General features: G+C 38.2%; 1 protein-coding gene across 1 annotated transcript in view; it reads left to right on the top strand.

The window, feature by feature from the left end:
* The window catches only part of NEB (nebulin), a 145,043-nt gene that overhangs the window by 75,323 nt on the left and 44,341 nt on the right, over window positions 1–25,379 (top strand). The window contains exons 84-120 of the mRNA XM_068949383.1: window positions 1,542–1,649; window positions 2,243–2,554; window positions 3,052–3,255; window positions 3,563–3,667; window positions 5,343–5,450; window positions 6,044–6,355; window positions 7,369–7,572; window positions 7,807–7,911; window positions 8,436–8,540; window positions 8,635–8,946; window positions 9,261–9,365; window positions 9,629–9,727; window positions 10,972–11,073; window positions 11,272–11,379; window positions 12,303–12,614; window positions 12,751–12,855; window positions 12,939–13,043; window positions 13,651–13,755; window positions 14,810–14,917; window positions 15,003–15,116; window positions 15,917–16,114; window positions 16,563–16,667; window positions 17,221–17,325; window positions 17,417–17,521; window positions 18,011–18,118; window positions 18,827–18,940; window positions 19,411–19,608; window positions 20,262–20,366; window positions 21,124–21,228; window positions 21,524–21,631; window positions 22,008–22,115; window positions 23,029–23,136; window positions 23,792–23,896; window positions 23,989–24,093; window positions 24,332–24,430; window positions 24,682–24,792; window positions 24,968–25,072. Coding sequence (XP_068805484.1) covers window positions 1,542–1,649; window positions 2,243–2,554; window positions 3,052–3,255; window positions 3,563–3,667; window positions 5,343–5,450; window positions 6,044–6,355; window positions 7,369–7,572; window positions 7,807–7,911; window positions 8,436–8,540; window positions 8,635–8,946; window positions 9,261–9,365; window positions 9,629–9,727; window positions 10,972–11,073; window positions 11,272–11,379; window positions 12,303–12,614; window positions 12,751–12,855; window positions 12,939–13,043; window positions 13,651–13,755; window positions 14,810–14,917; window positions 15,003–15,116; window positions 15,917–16,114; window positions 16,563–16,667; window positions 17,221–17,325; window positions 17,417–17,521; window positions 18,011–18,118; window positions 18,827–18,940; window positions 19,411–19,608; window positions 20,262–20,366; window positions 21,124–21,228; window positions 21,524–21,631; window positions 22,008–22,115; window positions 23,029–23,136; window positions 23,792–23,896; window positions 23,989–24,093; window positions 24,332–24,430; window positions 24,682–24,792; window positions 24,968–25,072 — 5,130 coding nt within the window. The remainder of the gene's footprint in view (window positions 1–1,541; window positions 1,650–2,242; window positions 2,555–3,051; window positions 3,256–3,562; window positions 3,668–5,342; window positions 5,451–6,043; window positions 6,356–7,368; window positions 7,573–7,806; window positions 7,912–8,435; window positions 8,541–8,634; window positions 8,947–9,260; window positions 9,366–9,628; window positions 9,728–10,971; window positions 11,074–11,271; window positions 11,380–12,302; window positions 12,615–12,750; window positions 12,856–12,938; window positions 13,044–13,650; window positions 13,756–14,809; window positions 14,918–15,002; window positions 15,117–15,916; window positions 16,115–16,562; window positions 16,668–17,220; window positions 17,326–17,416; window positions 17,522–18,010; window positions 18,119–18,826; window positions 18,941–19,410; window positions 19,609–20,261; window positions 20,367–21,123; window positions 21,229–21,523; window positions 21,632–22,007; window positions 22,116–23,028; window positions 23,137–23,791; window positions 23,897–23,988; window positions 24,094–24,331; window positions 24,431–24,681; window positions 24,793–24,967; window positions 25,073–25,379) is intronic.

The raw sequence follows: 25,379 nt of genomic DNA, 5'->3' as shown, positions 1-25,379 counted from the left end.
TGTATTGTAAAGTATAGATTGCACTTAAGGCTTCTTTAAGCACAGAGTGTTGTTAATGAACCAGATGTTCGCTAAGCAAGGCAGCCAGAGGTGCTGATCTGTAGGGTCCGTGGCATTGTATCGCTCTGCCCGCAGTGCGGGTCTGTAGTGAATGGGATTGCTCCCATTCAGGGAGCACCCATGCCAGGAGTGGTGCTGGGCCCTTGGCTGGACAATATTTGCACCTCCCCTGTGCCTTTTGTTCTCGATGGGGCAGATTGCTGAGGGAGTGAATCACAGCGTAGCCTGTCTCTGCCGAATAGATTGTGCGCTCATAAGCAAAGTGGGGGAGTTCAGCGTGTAATTCTGCCTGACTTCTCCTCCTTTTGACAAAAGCTGGTGAATGTTTTCCATGTAATTGTTGGTGAAGTCTGTACGCTCATCAGCCCAGACACGTTTTGCAGGCTTGTGTAGTTTCCCCAAACAGTTTTATGGAAATAACACGCTGGAGGGTCTGTGGAAGTGGAAGTGTTGCCCAATTTACATTTTTCTGAAGGAAATGACTAGGTTTTTGCCTGGAAACCGTATTTACTCACAGCCTTCCTTGATGATGAAAGCATGCAAGCTATTATTCCAAAGTGCTTGGCGAGATCAAATTGGAAGTGAAAGGTTTCAAGTGTTGCTGCAACAAACATTTGATTTCCCCTGTTTTTACCTTTTCCGCCCGTTGTTTTTTTCTCTCTTAAGTTCCCTATGGTCCAACGGGTGGTAGCCTTGTGTTTCTGGTCTTTCAAGTCACAGATGAGCTGAAATATTTGTTATTTGCCCAGTTGTACTAAGGACAACTTCCAGCTGGGCTGTCCAAGCTTCTGTGGGCAAGATGCCACTAAAGAGTTAGCCCTCATGTTCTTGGGCATGAAGTCCGAGAGGCACTGGGTGGTTTTGGCCAAGTAAAGGCACTTTGGTTTTCTTTCAGTCTCGTAGATTGGCTGAGCCTCTCTGCCTCCCTTCAGTTTCTTGGCAGGACTAGAAAAGGACCAGTAAAGAAAGAGGGGCTCTCTAGGAGCTGTCAGGAGGCTCTGTGGCTCAGTGGGTTTTGGATGCTTTTTGTCAGGTAGAAGAGGTGTTTTGTCTCCGGTAGCTCTGATCGTGCAGCCAGGTGCGTGTGAAGACAACCTCTGACGGACGGTTGCAAGGTCTTGCTGCGTTCACAGGTGTGGCGGCACGTAGGCGCAGAGCTCTCTGGGTCAGATTGTCCGTTTGAGGCGTAAACGGTGAATTAGTGCACTGGTCAGCAAAAGTCGCTTAGTGGGGTGCTGTGGGGTCTTTTCAGGGATGCTTCAGCCACCGTTTTATGTTTTGGGGTTTGAGCCTACGTTAATTTGTAAGTCACGAATTTTCTGTAGAGAGACTTGTGAGACTCATTGCTGTAACCCTCACAGTTACGGGGGGCAAAGAAGGCATCCAAGCTGTAAAGCCGCAAGACAGTGGGCTTCAAGAAAAAAAATCACTGTTCCAGCGTCTTGACTAGATGTAATCAAAATTAATCACCCATTTTACAGAAACTTTATCAGAAGGCCTGGGAGGAGGCCAAGGCGAAAAGCTATGACATAAGAGCAGACGCCATTCCCATCAAGCATGCCAAGGCTTCCAGAGACATTGCTAGTGAGGTACGGTCCTCCTTTAAAGTTTTTGCTCTGCCTGTCTCTTTGTGTGTCAAGCGCAGCAGAACCGAGAGAAACGCGTTTCAGCTAGCAGGAGTACAGTGAGTGTTTTGTAACGCTGTGTTATTTTGAAACCTGTACTGAGCACGTCTGTCTTTCTGCAGCTTGAAATTGCCTCTTGGTAAGTGCTCTGTGCCTGGGAGGGTGCGTGTGATGTGTTTGTGAACTTGCTAGGAGCGCTAGGTAACAAACTGTTACCTTTCAGACACCAGTGATAATTTAAAGCTGATTTTAGCAGGGGCACAACTGTGGCTTGCTGCTGAACACACAGTAGTTCTTGAAATCCTCACTATTAAGCCTATTCCCTGTAAAGGTGTGAAGTGTGGCTGGTGCTCAGAGTGATCTTACGATGCGCACAGGTGTCCGCTTCAATGCCGTTATTCATTGTTTGCAAGTCTTAAGAAAAGCCAGCCATACTTTTCAAGAGTCAGTGATGATTTGGGGAGTCTCTCTTCTGGGTCCCTGAGTGACTGCATTTGGAGTGGACCTGAGTTTTGCCTGTGAGAGTTGCCTGTTTGCTTTCTTTTTGCATTTATCAGTACAAGTACAAAGAAACGCACGAGAAACAGAAGGGGCACTACATTGGGTGCCGAACTGCAAAGGAGGATCCCAAACTGTCGTGGGCTGCACGTGTGATGCAGCTGCAGAACGACCGACTCTACCGGAAGGCATACCACGATTCAAAGGCCCGGATCCACATACCGGTCGATGCGATGTCCGTCCAGGCAGCCAAGGAGTGCCAGACGCTAGTCAGTGATGTGGACTACCGTCAGCACCTCCACGAGTGGACCTGTCTGCCTGACCAGAATGACGTGATCCATGCGAGGAAGGCCTATGACCTGCAGAGTGATGTGAGTGAGAGTAACCGTACGGAAGGTTTAAGGCACGGGTGTGAGCCCCTGCTTGTTTGTGAGTGTGCAAATATCCTTTCAAACGTTTGTTCATATGCCCGCAATCAGTTCTGGTATGTTTTTTTAATTCACAGGGATGAGGGATGGTGCCTTCCAAATCTGTAGAGTTTACGGTGTGGGGGGCCAGAAGTGTTTTGGGCAGTTCTCTTAAAAGTGAAATGTATGTTTCAGATGTGGTTTTGGTCTTCTGAAAAACGTGTAACTTGCCGAATTTATTTGCGTGTAGCGCGTATTTTCATGAGACCATTAATTTCATTGTTGTGCAAATGTGGGGTGTAGGGGAGCATGCAAAGGGCCTGATAGGCCGGTGTAAGTATTTATTTATTGACTGCTTGCTGCGTAACTATGGGAGAAGGAGCTTGGGCAAAGCCTTGTACAGGAGCTCTCTGTGCCTGTCGTTGCCACTGCAATTGGAGTAACCCCTGGTTTGTTTGTAGAACGTGTACAAGTCCGACCTGGAATGGTTGCGTGGCATTGGTTGGTTGACGGAAGGTTCTGTGGACGTGGTTAAAGCAAAGAGAGCCCAGGAGCTCCTGAATGAGAGGTTGTATCGCACACGGCCAGAGGAGATGAAATTCACCAGCATTACTGACACGCCAGATGTTGTCCAGGCTAAGATCAACGCTTTGCAGATCAGTGACGTGAGCTTACCTTTCATACACCTTTCACTTTATGTGGTGATGTTCTTTTTGTTTGTTTGTTTGTTTGTTTGTTTGTTTGTTTTCCTGTGGTCGATCCTACAACGGTGTTCAAAGCGTAGTCTGGAAGAATAATAAACAAGATAGCCTTTACTGTGAGAATGCTTAATTTGGAACTGATGCCAATCGGCATTACTACAAAGTTCCTGCACGTGGTGGTGGTGGTGGTGCTGTTTTGTTTGTGTTTGTTTTTGTTTTTTTGGAGTGTTCAGACTATGATGAAATGTCATTATGCTTCCTTTCTCCTTAGCGTCTGTATCACGAGGCCTGGGACAGAGATAAGACGCAGGTTTCCATACCTTCTGACACGCCTGTAATGCTGCAGTCCAAAGTCAACGCTCAGAACGTCAGCAATGTAAGAGAATAACGTTATCCACGTGAAGCGTTATTAAATTAAGAGTGTCACAATTATTCTCACAGCTCCTGGCCTGTCCTCTTTTAGATTCTGCTGTAGATGGTGGTTTTACTGATCCTGCTTTCTGGCATGGTTGTATTGTAAAGTATAGATTGCACTTAAGGCTTCTTTAAGCACAGAGTGTTGTTAATGAACCAGATGTTCGCTAAGCAAGGCAGCCAGAGGTGCTGATCTGTAGGGTCCGTGGCATTGTATCGCTCTGCCCGCAGTGCGGGTCTGTAGTGAATGGGATTGCTCCCATTCAGGGAGCACCCATGCCAGGAGTGGTGCTGGGCCCTTGGCTGGACAATATTTGCACCTCCCCTGTGCCTTTTGTTCTCGATGGGGCAGATTGCTGAGGGAGTGAATCACAGCGTAGCCTGTCTCTGCCGAATAGATTGTGCGCTCATAAGCAAAGTGGGGGAGTTCAGCGTGTAATTCTGCCTGACTTCTCCTCCTTTTGACAAAAGCTGGTGAATGTTTTCCATGTAATTGTTGGTGAAGTCTGTACGCTCATCAGCCCAGACACGTTTTGCAGGCTTGTGTAGTTTCCCCAAACAGTTTTATGGAAATAACACGCTGGAGGGTCTGTGGAAGTGGAAGTGTTGCCCAATTTACATTTTTCTGAAGGAAATGACTAGGTTTTTGCCTGGAAACCGTATTTACTCACAGCCTTCCTTGATGATGAAAGCATGCAAGCTATTATTCCAAAGTGCTTGGCGAGATCAAATTGGAAGTGAAAGGTTTCAAGTGTTGCTGCAACAAACATTTGATTTCCCCTGTTTTTACCTTTTCCGCCCGTTGTTTTTTTCTCTCTTAAGTTCCCTATGGTCCAACGGGTGGTAGCCTTGTGTTTCTGGTCTTTCAAGTCACAGATGAGCTGAAATATTTGTTATTTGCCCAGTTGTACTAAGGACAACTTCCAGCTGGGCTGTCCAAGCTTCTGTGGGCAAGATGCCACTAAAGAGTTAGCCCTCATGTTCTTGGGCATGAAGTCCGAGAGGCACTGGGTGGTTTTGGCCAAGTAAAGGCACTTTGGTTTTCTTTCAGTCTCGTAGATTGGCTGAGCCTCTCTGCCTCCCTTCAGTTTCTTGGCAGGACTAGAAAAGGACCAGTAAAGAAAGAGGGGCTCTCTAGGAGCTGTCAGGAGGCTCTGTGGCTCAGTGGGTTTTGGATACTTTTTGTCAGGTAGAAGAGGTGTTTTGTCTCCGGTAGCTCTGATCGTGCAGCCAGGTGCGTGTGAAGACAACCTCTGACGGACGGTTGCAAGGTCTTGCTGCGTTCACAGGTGTGGCGGCACGTAGGCGCAGAGCTCTCTGGGTCAGATTGTCCGTTTGAGGCGTAAACGGTGAATTAGTGCACTGGTCAGCAAAAGTCGCTTAGTGGGGTGCTGTGGGGTCTTTTCAGGGATGCTTCAGCCACCGTTTTATGTTTTGGGGTTTGAGCCTACGTTAATTTGTAAGTCACGAATTTTCTGTAGAGAGACTTGTGAGACTCATTGCTGTAACCCTCACAGTTACGGGGGGCAAAGAAGGCATCCAAGCTGTAAAGCCGCAAGACAGTGGGCTTCAAGAAAAAAAATCACTGTTCCAGCGTCTTGACTAGATGTAATCAAAATTAATCACCCATTTTACAGAAACTTTATCAGAAGGCCTGGGAGGAGGCCAAGGCGAAAAGCTATGACATAAGAGCAGACGCCATTCCCATCAAGCATGCCAAGGCTTCCAGAGACATTGCTAGTGAGGTACGGTCCTCCTTTAAAGTTTTTGCTCTGCCTGTCTCTTTGTGTGTCAAGCGCAGCAGAACCGAGAGAAACGCGTTTCAGCTAGCAGGAGTACAGTGAGTGTTTTGTAACGCTGTGTTATTTTGAAACCTGTACTGAGCACGTCTGTCTTTCTGCAGCTTGAAATTGCCTCTTGGTAAGTGCTCTGTGCCTGGGAGGGTGCGTGTGATGTGTTTGTGAACTTGCTAGGAGCGCTAGGTAACAAACTGTTACCTTTCAGACACCAGTGATAATTTAAAGCTGATTTTAGCAGGGGCACAACTGTGGCTTGCTGCTGAACACACAGTAGTTCTTGAAATCCTCACTATTAAGCCTATTCCCTGTAAAGGTGTGAAGTGTGGCTGGTGCTCAGAGTGATCTTACGATGCGCACAGGTGTCCGCTTCAATGCCGTTATTCATTGTTTGCAAGTCTTAAGAAAAGCCAGCCATACTTTTCAAGAGTCAGTGATGATTTGGGGAGTCTCTCTTCTGGGTCCCTGAGTGACTGCATTTGGAGTGGACCTGAGTTTTGCCTGTGAGAGTTGCCTGTTTGCTTTCTTTTTGCATTTATCAGTACAAGTACAAAGAAACGCACGAGAAACAGAAGGGGCACTACATTGGGTGCCGAACTGCAAAGGAGGATCCCAAACTGTCGTGGGCTGCACGTGTGATGCAGCTGCAGAACGACCGACTCTACCGGAAGGCATACCACGATTCAAAGGCCCGGATCCACATACCGGTCGATGCGATGTCCGTCCAGGCAGCCAAGGAGTGCCAGACGCTAGTCAGTGATGTGGACTACCGTCAGCACCTCCACGAGTGGACCTGTCTGCCTGACCAGAATGACGTGATCCATGCGAGGAAGGTCTATGACCTGCAGAGTGATGTACGTATATGTAGAGATATTGGAGATACTGCTTACTATTTTTGCTAAGGTGTTATATTCTTTTGTAGTGGGTTTGGTATTATAGAGTCACAAAGGATTTATCTTAAGATGACCTTTTTTTATTTTTTTTGTTCTTTTCCAAGTTTGGGTATATTTTCAAATTCTGAAAAGCTTTAATATTAATCTGCTGTGTTACTATTTGCTTTTGGAGAGCTGTGGTTTAGAGAGGATGAAGGATTTGTCTTTCTTGATGGGACTTATTATACAGCAACACTTTTTTCTCTTTGGAATCAGATGGCTTTCATTATTCCTATTTATGAAAGTCCACTTTGAAATTATTTAATGATCAAGAAAACTATGTAAGAGAAAAGGTAAGCAGTTGTATTGGCTGATATCATGGAAATAGGATTCAATACTGCTGATTTTCTTTATTGGCTTTGCGGTTTACCAGTCAGTGATCGTTCTTCCTCTCTTTCCTGTTTGGGCTTAGAGGGTGAGATTAATATTCATTGTTGAAGGTTTTGCTCGATTTGAACTTAAATAGTGTGACACGATGCTAGTTTAGGAGTTAGGCTGTGTACCTTTAGTCCCCATTACTTCCATACTAGTTTTCTGTTGCTTTTTGTCAAACTGTTTGATGGGCAGCTTGTTTTGATGTTTGGAAACATAAATCATTTAAGTGAGTAGGGAAATGAATATTTTGGAGGGGACAGGAAGACTCTTTTAAAATTTAACCGTCCTCTTATCATTTTTAACAGCCATTCTATTCTGTTGTTTCCCCTCTATTTAACTTCATATGGTTTAAAATATATTGTTTAAGAAATGAACTACTCTAAAATCTGTTTCCCAGGTTGCATTTTACTTATGACACTGACACAAGTCCCATGTGTATAAAAAGCATTCTAGCTCTAGTTGATGTGGCGTTTTCTAGAACACTTAGTTCTTAGTATAGTTTAAAATAATTAAGACAGTCCTTTTAACAAAATGTTCTTTCTTTTTAACCATCTTTGCAGGTTGTCTATAAGTCAGATCTAGAATGGCTTCGTGGAACTGGCTGGTTGCCAAATGACTCTCCTGATGTAAAGAGAGTGAAGCATGCCCAGGATCTCCTGAGTGACAATGTGTACCGTACACCTATAGAAAGCCTGAAATTCACCAGTGTTGTTGATTCTCCAGATGTTATTCAAGCTAAAGTTAATGCTGAACAAATCAGCATTGTACGTAGCAACATTTTAAAAGTTTTTCATTGTTTCAAGGCTAAAAATAATTGAAGTGAAATCTCACTATGGAAATATAAAATCAATCAGTTGTATTTTAAGAAAAGTTTAGTGTTTTTCTAGGTATTTATTTTTTAGAGATAATAATTCAGGAGGGATTTATGGAATTTTATGTTATTGACAAGTGGAATTAGTTCTCTATTTACAATACAATAAAATAAATTATTTTAACAGCCAAAATATAAAGAAGCCTGGGAAAAGGACAAGACTATGATACATATTATGGCAGACACACCTGAAATCAACCTAGCCAAGACTAATGCTCTTAATTATAGCCAGGTATGTTTATCATTCTGATTTCTTGCTTTTTTATAAACAGAAATGATATCCTGTGAATTTTAACATCCTAAGAAATTACTTACAAAGTTGATGATTAAGTCATGTGGATCTCATTGAAGTCAGTCCTCATACAGGGCTTGCAGCATCCCCATCCCTGTGTATTTTTACAGTATTTAGACATTTTTAAATGAATGTTTGCATTCAGCTATTTAAAAATGATTAATATAATGCATCATTGAGATAGTATTTTGTTGAAATGTAAGAGAGCCTAAGGCATATAAATATTTAATAAACTTTTGCAAACACTGTGTGTGCAGTATAGGTTGCAACATCTGTGTTACAGGTACTGGACATGTTTGAAAGGCAGTAAGATTTACAGCAGTATTTATGGCTAGGAGCAGGAGTAACACAGAAAAAATTTACATGGTGTTTCAGCAAACAAATGGCAGTAAACTATGTGTTCCTTTAATGGCAAATGTCAGAGTATTATTAAGCATATGCCTGACATTTTTCTGTTTTTTCAGAAACTGTACAAAGAAGCTTGGGATGAGTTGAAGATGAGTTGTGACTTGAGAGCGGATGCAATCCCAATCAAGGCAGCCAAAGCTTCTAGAGAAATTGCTAGTGACGTAAGTGCAAAAAGAGGCATTTAGCTCTTCACATGCTTCCCTAGAGCCATTTCATGATAACTATTAGTAATGGTGACCTTTGTTTTTTATGCAGTATAAATACAAACTGGATCACGAGAAACAGAAAGGACATTATGTTGGAGTTCCGAATGCAAAAGCAGATACGAGAATGCGGTTTGCCCTTGGCATAGGCAAGGTTCAGAGTGAACTGGAATACAAGAAACACTTTGCCAAATGGAAGACACAGTGCCACCTGCCAGCTGATATGCTATCCATCCTGTCAGCCAAGCATGGTCAGTCTTTAGTCAGTGATATTGATTACCGTCATTACTTGCATCAGTGGATCTGTCTTCCAGATCAGAATGATGTCATACAGGCTAGGAAAGCCTACGATCTTCAAAGTGATGTAAGTTAACACAAATTCTTACTTTATCTTACTACTTTATTGTCTCTTATTGATCTGTTTCAGCTCTAACTAAAGTCAGTGGGAATCTTCTGTTAAATTCAGTAAGAGTTGGCTTTGCATTTTATTAAGAATGCACAGTATATACCACTATTATATACTGGCAACTTTGAAGTGTGATAAATTTAGATATAGTGCTGCTATTAGAAGTCTTGCTTTCCTTTTAATCAATGGATATAAGTGTCATTATTTATGAAACTTGCTGGATTGTACGGGGGAGTGTGGCTAACAACAGGGACTCTATTTTGTCTTCCCAGGCCATTTACAAATCTGATTTAGAATGGCTACGTGGAATTGGATGGTTGCCAAATGATTCAGTTGGCATCAACCATGTCAAATACGCTGGAGACCTCTTGAATGAGGTAACAAAATGTTTTTCAGTAGTAAAATTTTCTCAAGGGTATTCTTAATTTTAAGTATTTTTAGTGGTTAAATACATCAATATTTCATTTATTTTTATGGTAAAAAATACAACTGCAATATTTCCACAGTGTTCATTGTTTGTAGAGAGATTTTATTTCCATATAATTTTTGTTTACTTCTCTCTATATTCAGAAATACTGTGTTAGCTATAAAGTACTCCAGTATAATCTGATTGTAATTTCATCTTTTTTCTCTTGTACAGAAAAAATATCGTACAAAAGCTGAAACTCTTCCATTTACTCCAGTGGCAGACAGAGTTGATTATATCACAGCAAAGAATAGTGGTGAAATTCTTAGTGATGTAAGTCTGCTGGCATATTTTCAGGCTGTTAACTTGATCTGCATGTTTACATGGTAGGATTTTATCTATATTAAGAAAAAAAAAGATTAATACAAAGGAATTCTGGAACAGTCTCTGGGAATTCTGTGACTGTGTAGGGTTAAGATGAACAGGACACTGTTAGATCAGCTCCATGGCTTACAAGGGAAGAAACTCTTCAAGCAGAATAACATCTAGTGCATTGTTAGACATATGAAAAGCCATTGCTAGTTCTGTGACCAATCCCTTCTTTCAATCTTGGCTGATACCGTTGATGATTGTTGAGAACATGGTGAATTTTAATGACATCAGTGTGATAATCTTTCAACTTTGCTGGTGAATCTGTCTATTAGTGGTGGTGTCAAGGGAAGACTGTGGCTAAATTTCTGCTTCTGCTCTGGCAACCCTAACATTTATCCGTTTTCACTTACACCAGTATGAATTTACCCACTTTTTAGCTTACTACTGTGTTACAGTAAACATGAGAAAAGCTGATCTGCAATCATCTTGCCCTTCTTAATATCTTTTTGAAGGCTAGCCTGTGAGAAGCTGGCCTGTGAACATGAAATTACATGATCCACTCTCAATTCATGAGTTTGTGCCTCTTATCTTCAGTGTGCTTCCCGCTGGAGAACAGGGCAAGCTGAACACTTACTTTGACTCAAACACTGGTAAAAGGATGGCGCTGACAATGATATGGTTGAATTGAATGGCAGGCTGCCATGCAACTACATGCAAACATGTGGGCACGTCCTGTGCTTGGGAACATGACTCAGTGTGTGGGGCTGCGTTTGTGGCTGGAAGGTGCCAAAACACTTCACTCACTTAGAGATCATGCTGAGTAGAGAAACAGGAGATTTGGTCTTCAAATGCGCAAAATCTGCTGTCCTGCTTCAAACACTTCTTGCTGTAGCTGGGCTGTTGGCTGTAGATCCTGGTAGACCAAGCATCCAGCATAATTTTGGCTTCTGAAGATTCTCCCTGTCCATCCAGCCACACTGGAACAAACTTTCAAAATTTTTTCTGGCAAATATTGTAATTTATTTTCTTGTATAACTTCCTTTTTAAAAAAATGTCAATTCCGATATATATTTGATATGTCATATCTAGTAGCCTTGAAAATTCACTTTTCTACATTATTTTATGCATAAAATGTGGGTATTGATACTATGTTTTGCAAATGTTGTGCTGACGTTGCAAGTCAATCATTTATTTCTGTGCTCTAGATTAAATATCACAAAGCATGGAATGAGGTCAAGTCCAATTACACTCTAACAGATACTCCACAAATGGATATGGCCCGAGAGGCAGCCAGAATTCTTAATCAGGTACATTTTCTTTCTTTGATCATCTGACAATTTCTAATCACATTAGTACCTTTTTAAGGGAATTTACAAAACTTGCCTTGCTAAGAACATCCTAAGGGAAGGATTCATTTTCCTTACACTTTAATATAGGTTACATATACACAGTAATATCAATGATTATAGTAGTTTTAAATTCCTTCTCACTCTTAATTTCTACAGAATTTGTACAAGGAGAGTTGGGAGAAAGAAAAAGCCACTGGTTACCTCTTACCTCCTGACACTGTGCAGATCTGTCATGCCAGGCGCTCAAATGATGTCCAAAGTGAGGTAATAATTTTTTCTCATCGCATTAGGAAGGGGAGTGCTTGGAAGCCTTGAAATTTTAAAGGCCTTGCAAATTCAGCAACTGAGAGATTTTAATGTTTTGCGTTAGGGGCAACACTCAGTAGAGTTTTCATAACCCATGAGGTCCAGTGTCTTCCAAACAATTCTTCTATTTATGATATTATGGATTTTGTGAGTATGAGTGCTTAAACGTCAGATTCCCTCTTCCATCTTCACCTTGTGCAGAAACAGTCCCTTTGAAATCAACTGAGTATAGACCTTCATATTTTATATATTTTAAATATATTTATAAATATGTATGTATTTTAAATAAGTGAAATATGTTTATAATATAGAGTTCTGATTACACTTTTTGGTATATTATGAAGGCTTCGTCCTTGAAGAAGTTTAAGATAACATGCATATTGCATTCTAAATTTTTGCATAACGGATGTTGAAATTATTACATGACACAGCTACTGTACATATATTTTAACAAAACAGTGTGCTGTAGATACTTTCAATAAACTGCAATTCTTCAAACAGTCTCCAATAATTCCAGTTAGCCTCCAGTTAGAAAAATTTGTTACAGAACTGAAGTTAAGTGCATTTTTTAGCAAACATTTTCTAGCAAGAATTTCTTCTTGTGTTGAAAATGCTGTTTACTAAAAATGATAGCATATTAATCTAGAAAATTATATATTTTGCCATTGAAGGAGTATGCAGATTAACATTACTGATTGTATCATAACATTTTTATCTGGTTATGTACTGAAAATTTAAGACTGCAATTGACAAGTCCCTGTTTCAGTAACAAGGTCTCAATCTGTTCTTTGTGTTGACAAAAACATTTTTTTTCACAGGTTAAAAAAAAAAGTAGATATAACCAGTGTTCATTTTTACATATTTCTTCCCTCTTCCATCAGCTTAAATACAAATCTGACTATGTGAAACAAAGAGGACACTATGTTGGAGTTCCCACTATGAGAGATGACCCCAAACTGGTGTGGTTTGAGCATGCAGGCGAGATCCAGAATGACAGATTGTACAAATCAGATTATCACAAAACAAAGTCCAGAATTCACATTCCTGCAGATATGATGTCAGTTATGGCAGCCAAGGAATGTCAGACCTTGGTCAGTGATATTGATTACCGCCAATATCTCCATGAATGGACCTGTCACCCTGACCAGAATGACTGTATTCAGGCAAGGAAGGCCTATGATCTACAAAGTGATGTAAGTGATATTGTATACATACTGTGTAATTTCCACTTTGTTTAGGCTAAGTATATTGTCCCTAATACATAAGACTGAAAAATGTTACCCTAGATTAAATAATTTCTTTTCTTTTTAATTTCTTTTTATCATTTAGAATATTTACAAATCTGATTTGGAATGGCTCCGCGGCTGTGGCTGGATTCCTCTGGATTCAGTGGAACACAAGAAAGTTAAGAATGCGCAAGAACTGATAAATAAGGTGAGAGAAAATATTGTAGCAGTTAGTGATTTGCTCTTATTTCTCCTGCACAATGTTTAAGAAAATATTTCATCTCTTTGCAGAGAGCATATACGAAAGAAGCCCTTGATAACTTTTCCAATTATACAAGTGTGGTTGACACTCCGGACATTGTTTTGGCAAAGATTAACTCTGTCAATCAGAGTGATGTATGCACATTTATTTTTTTTTAATAGAAACTGTTATATTAGTAGAATTGGTAAATGATTTAATTGCTTTTACTAGATTATATATTTAACACCGTTATGTATGTTGTGTGCATGTGCATGCTTCATTAATAATAAGACTTACTGGGGTAAATAAGTTGCACAGTAAAAAGTTATCAAAGTGAATAACCCAATATTACTATCCAAAATAATTTTGAATTTTTCTGTAGAAGAATATAGGATGTTCATTATTTACAGTTTACATAAATTTAAACGACTGTAAGTACAATCTGAGTCCTATTCATGATGAATTGCCTTATATTTTACAATGCTAGCTGAGTTCATGGCAGTGCTACTAACCTATGTTTGCTGATCAGGATGTTTAATTTCACTAGAATATGGTGTATATTTTAAGCTGTGATATACTGTTGGTAGTATGCTGGTAGGATGTTTGCCTACATGCCATCCTACATACTGTAGTGGTCGGAGCATAATACCAGCATCACTGAAGATACGATAATGTAACTGAAAATAAACAACTGCTTCTGCTAGAAAGATAATTTATTTCTCTTCTTCTTGGAATTAACATAGTATCTGTTTTCTTTTCTAGCTAAAATACAAAGAAACATTTAACCTTGAGAAAGGCCAGTACATTGGGTCTGATGATACTCCTGCACTGAACCATGCCAGAGACATGTCCTTACTATATAGTGATGTAAGATTTGATAAATAGCTGATTAAGTTTTAGTTTGTTTGTTTTTTTTTTAAAAGAACAGAACACTGGACCAGACTTCAGAAAGCTGTGTTCTATTTCTAGTTCTGTCTCTGCTCTACTGGGTAGCACTGAGAAAGGCATTTAATGTTTTTGTTCTCAAGTTTTTCCCAATATGAATAATGGGAGTAATGATAATTTATTTCCTCATTGACCTGATCTTAAAGCAGTGCTGCATGGCGTTGGGTTGCTGTAGAAGTAGCAGTGTGTGTGTGCGTGACAAAAATGCTTTATAATTCCATTTAATAATGTCTCCCTAGACTACTGGTGAAATTTACATTTATTTTTTGGTAAGAGAAGACTGTATATCATTTACAGTATTAAGCAGTTACTCATGAGTAGTCTCATTAATTTTAATACACAATCTCTATTTTTGAAAGTGTCGTGATTACTCATTCATGTGAATAGGGGCTTTATAGTTTAGTCTGAATGTAAATATATTTAATAATTAATGTATATATGATTTATTAGGAAAATAGCACTGATAGTTAATTCTCTTATAATAAGCAATAGTATTAATAATACTTGGGAATTTTTCACGATTTTGGACATATATCTGTAGAATTATCAATGTCAGTTTTATAACACACTTGTAACGAAGACTTTGTATCTATATTTTGAATATTTTTGTTACTCTTCTGGATGAGAAATGTCAGATTTCCATTCAAGAAAGCAAATTTAGTGAAGAAAGCAGAGTTTGGTTCAAATTCATGCTAAATTACTTCCCTGAATTGGCACGCTAGTTCTGATTCCCTTATTCATATGAAACAATGTGTTTGAAATGAATGTTCTCCATTTACTTTATTGGGACCATTCATGGAAAAAGGAACTACTCTATAAAAGTAGTCGTATCCCATGTGACTAAAACTGGCAGATTCAGACTTTAAATATTTTGCTAATATGGATAAGATTCTAAATATTTCACTAATATTAACATGTTTCTTGGAAAGTATAATGTTTTTTTTCCTCAAAGCCTGTATGTGTTTTGTTTGTCTAGAAACTTTATAAAAATGCCTGGGAAATCAGTAAGCCCATTGGGTATACTTTGGATGAGAAATACATTCCACTTGTTGGAGCTAAGCGTGCAAATTATATTAATAGTGAGGTTAGTATGAATTTTCCATTCTTTCTCTCTTTTTGCTACGTTTTGTTTGAATGAATTTCACAATTTCCTCATCAATATTTTGCAGCTCAAATATAAGGAAATATATGAGAAGCTGAAAGGCCATTACCTGGCTGGGAAGGATATTGGAGATTTCCCGAGTGTCATCCACTCACTAGCATTCCAGAAAATAAGGAGTGCGGTAAGGAGAGAATTATTCTTGCTGTAATATTTTTCCTTTTCTGTATTTTAGTGCGACTCTCTCATTAAACATGAGTAATGCCATTCTTAATAGTAGTAGTAGTAGTAGTAGTAGTAGTAGTATTTTCAGTACACTTATGTTTCCTGAATGGTTATTTTGTACATGGGGTGAATAATTGAACTTGAAATGATTTAGGAGGTGAAGAAGGAAATTATTCAGTGATTAGATATATTAGACTAGGAAAAACTTACTTTCTTCTATTTCTGTTAAAGAATCTGAGCAGTAAGAAATACTATATGACTTGGGATACTTCTGTTTTATAAAACCTGCTAATTTTGTTTCAATTTTGTATTGAAATAGAATTTTAAGAACTAGAAATGTAAATGCACATTGGACGTTCTGTTATCACTGCTGCACATTTAGCATGTCATGCAGGGCACAAAGTTAATATGATCCCAGATATTCTGTGTTAATTTGCATAGGAAGAGTTAACTAAACAAAACCCACATTTGTAGCATATGTCGTCTTTTATCTTGGAGTCTTATACATTTTCACAGCAGCTATTTAGTCTGCAAATGAAGAAGATCATTCTTGTCCTTGTAGCACCCCATTAGAATAAATGGTGGTTAATTACTAAGTCCTCTAAGTTAACATTTCCTTCTACTGAAGCCTGTGAGAGTTCAGCCATTAGTTCCAGAAAGTATGCCTCAGACTATGCTATAACTTGTAGCCTGTTAGAATTTTCTTAGAGAAAAACGCTATTTATTCTTCTTACTTTCTCCCCAATCTTTCCTTTTTAGTTGGCATACAGAAAGAATTACGAAGATACCAAAGCCAATGTCCATATTCCAAGCGACATGATGAATCATGTGCTAGCTAAAAAATGCCAGTATATTCTCAGTGATCTAGAATACCGAACTTACTTTCATCAGTGGAATTGTTCACCTGAAGAAAATGATGTTATTCATGCCAGAAAGGCCCAGGAGATTTTGAGTGATGTATGCATGACATTTCATTTATTTGTTTGACATTTTAGTAACCTTTTATGTTATTTTCTCAAATACTTTGAAATATTTTCAAAGTATTTAAATATGAAATTAACTATGGTCCTAGACTGTGCAGTAGATAGTAGCAAAAACTACATTTTTACAGTTTTCTTTGGGACATTTTAAGGGTCTGGTTATTTGGTTTAGTTTCTCTTGTAACTTCTGTAGGAAAAACAGTCATTCAGATTAACTGTGAGATGGCCTAGTCGTCTTTGTGCTTGCATATAAACTTGCAAATAGTTTGTCATTACTGAATGAGCCTGCATCGGATTCAGTAGTAATTTCTGCTTTACCTTTGCACCAGTAGAGCATACTGCAAGTAGAGAAGAAACAAATTCTGCTCTCTTCAAGAAGAGGGCAAATATCTTCCTACCTGATTAGTCTGTTTTCTTCTATACAGGTGGTATATAAAGATGACTTAAATTGGCTGAAGGGACTTGGATGCTATGTCTGGGATACTCCACAAATCCTGCATGCTAAAAAATCATATGACCTCCAGAGCCAAGTAAGCATACTTTTGTCTACCTGTAAGATTTTTTTCCGTTTATTATTCACTGGGACTGACACCTGTCCCAGTCCAGAGCAGAGTGATGTAATTCCTGTTACATCAGAAATATTTTTTTCAAAAACTATTAGACAGTTTTTCAGTTTGATCTGTAGAGATATAATCACTTTTGTTAGTGAGGGAGCAGAAAAACTAGAGAAAAGGAGGACATCACAGTTGTGATTTTTAGCAGTAAAAAGATACACTTTTGTCTTTCTGTATCTGTGCACAAGATAGCTCGGTGAGACATATAAGTAAGGATAATAGTGCCTCTTGCCTTGTTGGGAGTACTCCTAACCTACATACTATATACAGTGGTATCATGTAATTTTCAGTATGCCTCAGTTCATACTTGGTACATATTAAATATTTCTGTATCACCTTTAAAGATGGTCTTAACTGGACTGTAATCCTGGTGCTTCAGTTGTCCAGAATTGATTTTAAAGGAAGCTGGCAGGGGATTTCTTGGTCTTTTCCAGCATTAATGTTTTGGGATTTTTTTCTATTTCCTTAGATAAAATACACAGCTGCAGGAAAAGAGAATTTGCAGAACTTTGGTGTTGTTACTGATACACCTCTCTATGTGACTGCAGTACAGAGTCGTGTAAATGCTAGTGATGTGAGTCTCTCCACTTTTTCTCCTCATGCTTTTCCCCTTGCTCCTTCTGAAAATTAAAACAAGTTCACTAAATCTATCTTTTATCTTACAGGTGAGATATAAAGCAGATTACCACAAAACCAAGGACAAGTATACAACTGTGACTGAAACAGTGGATTCTGAAAGAGTTCAAAATTTGAAACATCTTTTTAGCAATGTAAGTGTTCTTACATTTTTTGTTTCTCTTCAGGGTTTGGGACTTTTTTTTTTGTTTGTTCATTCTGTCTGAAGATAAACTCCCAAATACAGAGCTTATTAAAGTCAGTGATAGCCTTCTGAATTGCTTGAATATGGTGAAGATGCTAGTACTGCAGTTCAGATAGAGAGCGTATTTGCTATCTATAGTTCAATTCTTGTCAAAGTATATGCATTAATAAATGCATTCCCTGAAGAAAATTGTTCCAGAACCAAGGCCACTTCTTGTATGAGATTGGACAAAAATAGATAAATGGCCTTTTGTCACCCTTCATGTATGCTTTTAAGTCTGATAGGAGATTATTTTAAGCTAGTAAACTGACCTCTTGAGGTTAAGTAATAGGTAAGGTGTCTAAATAAAAACAGGAGGGCTTTTGATTTCTATTGCATATTATTTTATATCCAAGAGAAGAATTTTTCAAACTCAGAGAGACTTTTCATTTCCCTATAGAATCTCTACAAGAAAGCCTGGGATAAAGTGAAAGCTACTGGCTATATATTGCCCTCTGATGCAGTCTCCTTAGCACGTGCAAAAGAACTGAAGCATAATGCTAGTACAGTAAGTGAATATAATATGATTTTTCAATCAGATCATCAATTCTGGCAATGAAATCCTTCATGCCTTGCATATACCATGGATGTTAAAAAGTTTTTTTGGATTATCTTATATATTTAATTTTAAATATATTATATATGGTATATATCTATATAGGTAAAGACTTTTCTGGGATAATCATTTGGATAACTGTTGGATAGCCCTTTGCTTCCTCTTTACATGGAAGAAAAAAATCCTCATTTTATGATAACAGAAACTGTTTTTTGAAAATTACTAGTCAGGTTTTTTTGTAGTCTAGATTGCACAAATGTCTATGTCAGAAAAACACTAAATTGTATGTATTTCCTTAAGTGATGCTTTACTGAGTAGAGATTAATATAAACATATGCTTTAATGAACTGACGCTTATAAGAGATCACTCTCTTCATGGATATCTTTAAATGAAGGAGCTGGAACAAAAAATAAATTGTTTATTCTAGCTTTTTATTTAAAAGTCACCCAGGCATCTATCATTATTTTTTATAACATCATAGTTACAGTGTGCTTTCTATGCCGCTTAAATAAAATAGAAAACTAAGATCTTGCTCTGAACAGCTTTCTCTGCCTGTTGAACTTAACTGAATTCTTTGCTCACTGGTGAATTTGGTTCCAAAAATACAGTTATCTCATTGGGAGTCAGTTATTTTGTTGCCTTTCTTTGCATCTGCTTAGGTAAAATATCGGGAAGAATATGACAAGTTTAAAGCACTGTACACACTACCCAGAGGTGTTGAAGATGATCCCAACACAGCAAGGTGCCTGAGAGTTGGGAAGCTTAATATTGATGTAAGTATTTTCTAATGTATGTTTTCCTCATAAAACTGTACTTGTCTTAGAAGAGGATACGCAAAGAACCTACATTCATTCATTCACCCATCCAGATAACATGTTTCGATATGCATTTGGCAGTGTTGAATATTTGTTAAATTCTGTATTACACGTATGAATATGTCTTTTCAAGTTTCTGACTCAACTATTAAATCACCTGCATGACTAAACCTTTAGTATAGAATGTTTATCTGTAAAACAGAGTAGTACTTAGTCTATCTCCTTTTAAAACATGAGTACCATGAAAAATTGACAAATCGTATTTTAGCAGTTATTAATTAGTATGATAGACTGGGAGATTCCCTATCTGCAAATTATTTTAAGAACCACCAGTCCCTGAAAATATCAATAATTTTGCTTCAAATTTATCAGCAGTGAATACTTTGACTATATTCCAGCATCATTAATACATTGTTTTTACTCTGCAGCGCCTGTACAAGGAAGTCTATGAAAAGAATAAAGCCAAAATCCACATTATTCCCGACATGGTAGACATAATTTCTGCTAAGGATGCACAGAAGAAAGTCAGTGAAGTTGATTACCGCACACATCTTCACGAGTGGATATGTCTACCAGATCTTCAAATCAATGCCCATGTTCGAAAAGTCACTGATCAACTTAGTGATGTAAGTATACAAATCATGTGTTCATGGCTCACTTTTAAAAAAGATTTTTACATTTATGATCTATTAGGAAATGAATTTGCAAAAACTTAAGAGTGTTCTGAGGTTGCCACATGTAGGCATTAGATTAGGCACCACTAAAGACCATCTTTATCATGAATTGTAACACTTGGCAATAAACGTTTGGCTGAGATGTGGCTAAGCCTGCATAATTTCAGTATCGTCTGTATTGGTGTTGGATTGTAACATTACAGTTCTACCAGTTCACCATCTCTGTGTGTAAATTGTCCTTTATCATTTGGTGAAAGCTCTGGAAATTAGAGAGAAAATCCAGCTGATGCAAAGCTTCCACACACCCTGCATAGGTCAGCCCGAGAACAGGTCATTGATCTATCAATAAATCATTGCCTGTAGGATATGTAAATGAATTTTTAAAAATCATTGAGGTTTTTTATTCGTTGATCAAACTGAAGCATTGAAGAAAGGTGATGTAAGTCACTCCAAAGGAATTGTTTTGATTTTTCATAAAACAAAGTCAAAATACTAGAAACCTAGCCTGCTGTCATTCAACAGTTGTGTTTCAGACTGATGTTAGCAGTAAGGGATTAGATCATAGTGGAAGTCTTACAGATTGCTTCTTTATTCTTATACCTTAGGTGGTATATAAGGATGATCTCAACTGGCTGAAAGGCATTGGCTGCTTTGTCTGGGACACTCCTGAAATTCTTCATGCCAAACACGCATATGACCTTCGCAGTGATGTGAGTCTGAACTGGTTACACTAGTCCTGCTTCCTTTTTTTTTTTTTTTTTCCACACTATTTTATTAAAATGATGGATAAAGTGAAAATAGTGCATTTTTTTCCTACTCCAGATATAATCTGGAAAAATGTTATATATCTTTCTGTACTGAAGTACTCAGATTGGGTTATTTAAACTTCATTGATCTGGAAGAAGTAGATATCGTCTGGCTAAGTCCCACTCAGGAAAGCATTAAATACATGTTTAAATACATGTCTGCTCAGAAGAGGGCTTGAAAACAGTAATTCTTCATTCAAAGCCATTAGAGCACAGCAGAAATGATTAAGAATTCATACAGACAGAAAGTCTTTCGATGTTGATTTTATGATGTTTTTCCCCTCTCAAAATCTTATGGCCCATCCTTTGTTGAGGATTAAGCCATTAAAATGGGAGAATGGTAAGTTTAGTTTTCCAGAATATATGTCACCCCATAAGTTCGATATCAGAATTATGTTGGCTATTCATCATATGGTTGCACATGCATATTCTGTGAATGAGTACTGATGTTTCCTAATATACCTTGATGGCCATGCTGTAATTGTTCTTATCTAGTTAGGTGCCATGTTCATTCGTTACGTCATAATTTCAGTACGCTTTCTGCTTAATACTGTTTCACTAATATAATATGTAAATAATATAATAAATAGTTAATATAATAATATAATAAGTTAACAATGGTTAGCCTTACTAATAAGAGCTCTGAAAATTCTCTCTGCAGATTAAGTACAAATCTAAGGCAGAGAAAATGAAGAATGACTACACTGTGGTCATGGATACTCCTGTCTATGTCCAGAATGTCCTGAGTGGCATGAATTTGAGTGAAGTAAGTGTTTGTATCACATTTCGTTTACGCTGTTACATATGCCGATACCTCAGAAGTTCCAGAAAAGTAATGTTTAATATTTTTTAATTATTTCTTTGCTGATACCTACAAGTCATTGCCTATGCCATTAATAAGATATTAGAACACAATCAATACAATCATTAAATTGCCTAAATAGGAAAAACTGTCATCTGGTTTTTTTTGAAAGAGAGTCCCATAGGTGTTCAAATAATACATGCTATGAGAAAACATGGCTACTATGACTCTCCTCTAATTTTTTTTTTCCTTTGCTCAGGCTATTTATCGCAGTGAATATATGCACAATATCAAAGGCAAAATGATTCCTACTGATAAAACAGTAGATTTGGAGCGGGCAAGTCATGCTCACAAAATACAGAGTGAAGTAAGTATAGAAATTCTGTTTCTAATAGGTCACCGAAAGCAATGGACACATTTTTCTCCTGTGTTTTTGCTGCATGTTCATGTTTCCTCCGGATCTTTCGATCTTTCTTTTTCTGCAAGTCCACAGGCTTCTCTCATATTCAAGAAGCAAATTATTTAAAAGTTCATGTCTTCTTCTAGCTCTTCAGATAAAGAAGCTAGATTTCATTGCTTTAAAATTAAAGTGAGAAGATGTCCTCATTTAATCTACAAGTATACCTAATAATATAGACATGTGGGAAATCTTTTGCCAATTGCAGATAAGGTATTTGCTACACAGCTATTGAGTAATCCCAAGTATTTCACATGATTGTCACAAACTCTCCCTCTCCCTGCAGAATTTGTATCGCTGGGCTGGTTTGAATGCTCTACCTACTGGATACAGGCTTCCTACAGAAACCCCAAGCTTTCAGCATGCTAAACATGTCCAGTACCTTGGCAGTGATGTAAGTAATGTACCGAGTCCTTCTACAGGATGATTTGCATGCTCATCAGAAATCTGGTATGAGTACACAACAGTTTGAGACAGTTCTTTCTCAGATTTGAGACTGACTGTCGGAGAGCAATGAGAGTAGAGCAGTTCCACATTGGCGGATGAGCAGGGAGCTGAGGGTGTCCATGGCACAGGCAGTGCCCTCACCAGCTGGGGTGCAGTGCTACAGTATCTGAGCAGGGTGGGCAGAGCACGGTGCCGATAACAGGTTGCACAACAGTCCCAAACAAGGTAGGTGAGAACCAGGTCCAGGGCCCATCCAGCTGCAGGAGACAGGGCCAGAGATGAGACGGGAGATAAGGCTACAACGTAGATCCAAAGTATATCCAGGAGACAGGGCTAGAAAGAGGGCTAGAGACAAGCTACCTAAAACGTAGGTCCAGTGTCCATCCAGGAAATGAGGCCAGAGACAGGGCTGCAGACAGGTACACCTACAACATAGCTCAGGCAAGGACTGAGGTCTCAGGTGAGGCTGGTCAGGTCAGTTAAGTCCTGTTAGTATGTTAGTACACTCCAGGCCCTGAATTTGATCATGTTTTTCTTAACAGAATTGAAATGTTACTAAACTCCACAATTATCTGAATAAGTTACTATCAAGATGTAATTTTCCTCAGCTACTAATATGACTAGATGCAGGAGAAATTTAAAATATTAATCTTGGGCCACGTTATAAAGGTAAAAATAATGGTGATGCCCAGGTACTTTAAAGGCTCTGGTACAGCTAAATCTCACTTGAGTGTCTCTAAACATTTGATTCTTTCTGCTGCATAAATTACTTTCAGAACTACAGTGCATGTCGGATCACAACCCAATTTAAGTTTTGTATGTTTTTCTTCTATCTAAAAATTCCTTTTACCACTTTATAGCTGAAATATAAAGAAGCCTATGAACACATGAAAGCTAAAGGCTATACTCTGGGACCCAAAGATGTTGGATTTGAAAATATAAAGAAAGTGAATCAAGTCATTAATGAGGTAAAAGATATGTATTTGTTTTCAATAATATTTCTGATGCTCAAAGTAGGAGGGGTGAGAACACATTAACTAGGGAGGTTGTGGGATCCCTATTTTTTGAGGCTTTTAAGAACAGGTTAGACAAACTTCTATCAAGAATAGCAAGGGATCCTTAATCCAAACTTGGAGTTGGTCTGTATGGCTTTTTGAGGTTCTTAACAACCCAAACTTTCTCTAATTGTGTAAAACTGTTACTGTACTATAAAATTAATAGTGACATAATTCACCAATCTGCTACTATTTGATTAAAGTTGCATAGAAATTATTGAATCTTTATGCCAATGGTTCTGTATACTTTTAGGTCTACAAGCTATAAGTATGTGCTCATTTGCTTAATCATTGACTTCAACAGGATGAAAATTAAATGTGCATATTTAAATGTTTGTAGGATTAGAGTCTCAGATTCCCTGTATGTTTGAGGTGCGACTATCAAAAATAATTGTGTAAAATTTTTGTCTAATTAGAAGCCAGTAGGTTTACTCCCTTCTCTCCCTTAGTTCTGCAATGCTTAGAAAAAGAGCTGACCTAAAGACAAAAGTACTTACAATCTGCCAACCCACTTGTCGTTTTAAGTTTTTATCTTTTAACATGTAGAATGCTGTCTCCTTTGGTACAGAGGTTGTATCGGGCAACATACCACAAGTACAAGGACAAGATTCATACCACTCCCGACACACCAGAAATCCGTCAAGTCAGAGCTACACAGGAAGCTGTCAGTGATGTACGTGTCTTTCTAACATCTAAAAATTGGAGAGATTTAGAATACTTGGCATGATCAATCATGTGAAATGCTGTTTTCTCTTTTTCTTTCAGCTGATCTACAAGTCGGATTTCTTTAAGATGCAGGGACACTTGATTTCCCTGCCATACACACCTCAGGTTTTACACTGCCGCTATGCTGGGGACATCACAAGTGATGTAAGCAGCTTCTGTTAAGATACATGGTACCTGAATACAGCAGGCCTAATTCTTTTCTATTGATTCACGTTCATGTGCCAGTGGGAGTAGAATTTGACTCCTCATTTGCATTTTATTCTTTAATAGGTAAAGATTTTGTAATTGTGTTTGGGGACTGATTATTGATCAGTCCCCAACAGTTGGGATTATTGATCCCAACAGTTAACTTTTAATTTCTCTTCTTTTACTTGCCTTATAGAACAAATACAAACAGGATCTGAAGTGGCTGAAGGGCTTGGGTTGCTTCCTATATGATACTCCTGATATGGTCCGTGCTCGCCAGCTGCGTAAACTTTGGGTAAGATTTTTCTTCTGAAAAGCATTTATAACAATGATTGATTTACTGATGTGCATGCTAAGTACTCCCAAGAAATTAAGTACATGAAAATGAATAAAAATCTGTGACAACATTTATTGCCATGCTAGTTAGTTAGCTGTTCCAAAGTACTAGGAAGAAAGTATGATTCTTTTCTATTAGGTTGCACTGTAAAATTCTTTACTACCAGGAATAGTAACTGTTTTCTAAGTGATACTGCTTTTCTTTTTCAGTCTAATTATATATACACTGGTGATGCAAAGAAGATGAGGGATAAATACAGTGTGGTACTGGATACTCCTGAATACAGGACAGTTCAAGAATTAAAAACACATTTGAGTGAGGTAAGTTCTGTGTTAGTCTTATCCATCTTTGTTAGTTTTAATTAAAAAAAGCTCAGATCCTTTCACTGGCTTTCCTGAAATGTATGGGATGTTATAGTTGCAAAGCTATAATTGTCTAGCTGCTAAATGAACATCTGTAAAAGAAAAAATAATTCACGAACTTGTGTTTTCCTAGCTGGTTTACAGAGCTGCAGGCAAGAAGCTGAAGACAAAATATACTTCCATCCTTGATACACCTGATTTCTTAAGAGCCAAGCAAGGACAAAAAATACAGAGTCAGGTAACAAATTTTTACTGATGGAAAACATCTAGCAGTTCCCTCTTAACATTCTGTTAAAGTACAGCAAAAACTTTCCAGACCATTTCAAAACAATATAGATTTCCTGGAGAGTACTTTTAAAAATGGCCATTCCTCATTTTCAAGTGGCTACAAAATCTCATGTTGACCATATCTCTATAGGGGACATGCCCAGCTTCGTCCATCTGAAACAGAGCGTTGAGCCCTGTTTCAGTTTTGTTCGAATTCTCTGAAACTTTAACTTTGTTGGAGAAATAAAGGCTTTTATTCATTTACTCATCATCACTTC

Source organism: Struthio camelus, chromosome 6, assembly GCF_040807025.1.
Source record: "Struthio camelus isolate bStrCam1 chromosome 6, bStrCam1.hap1, whole genome shotgun sequence".
Lineage (NCBI taxonomy): Eukaryota > Metazoa > Chordata > Aves > Struthioniformes > Struthionidae > Struthio > Struthio camelus.
This window is presented reverse-complemented; position numbering and strand designations above follow the sequence as displayed.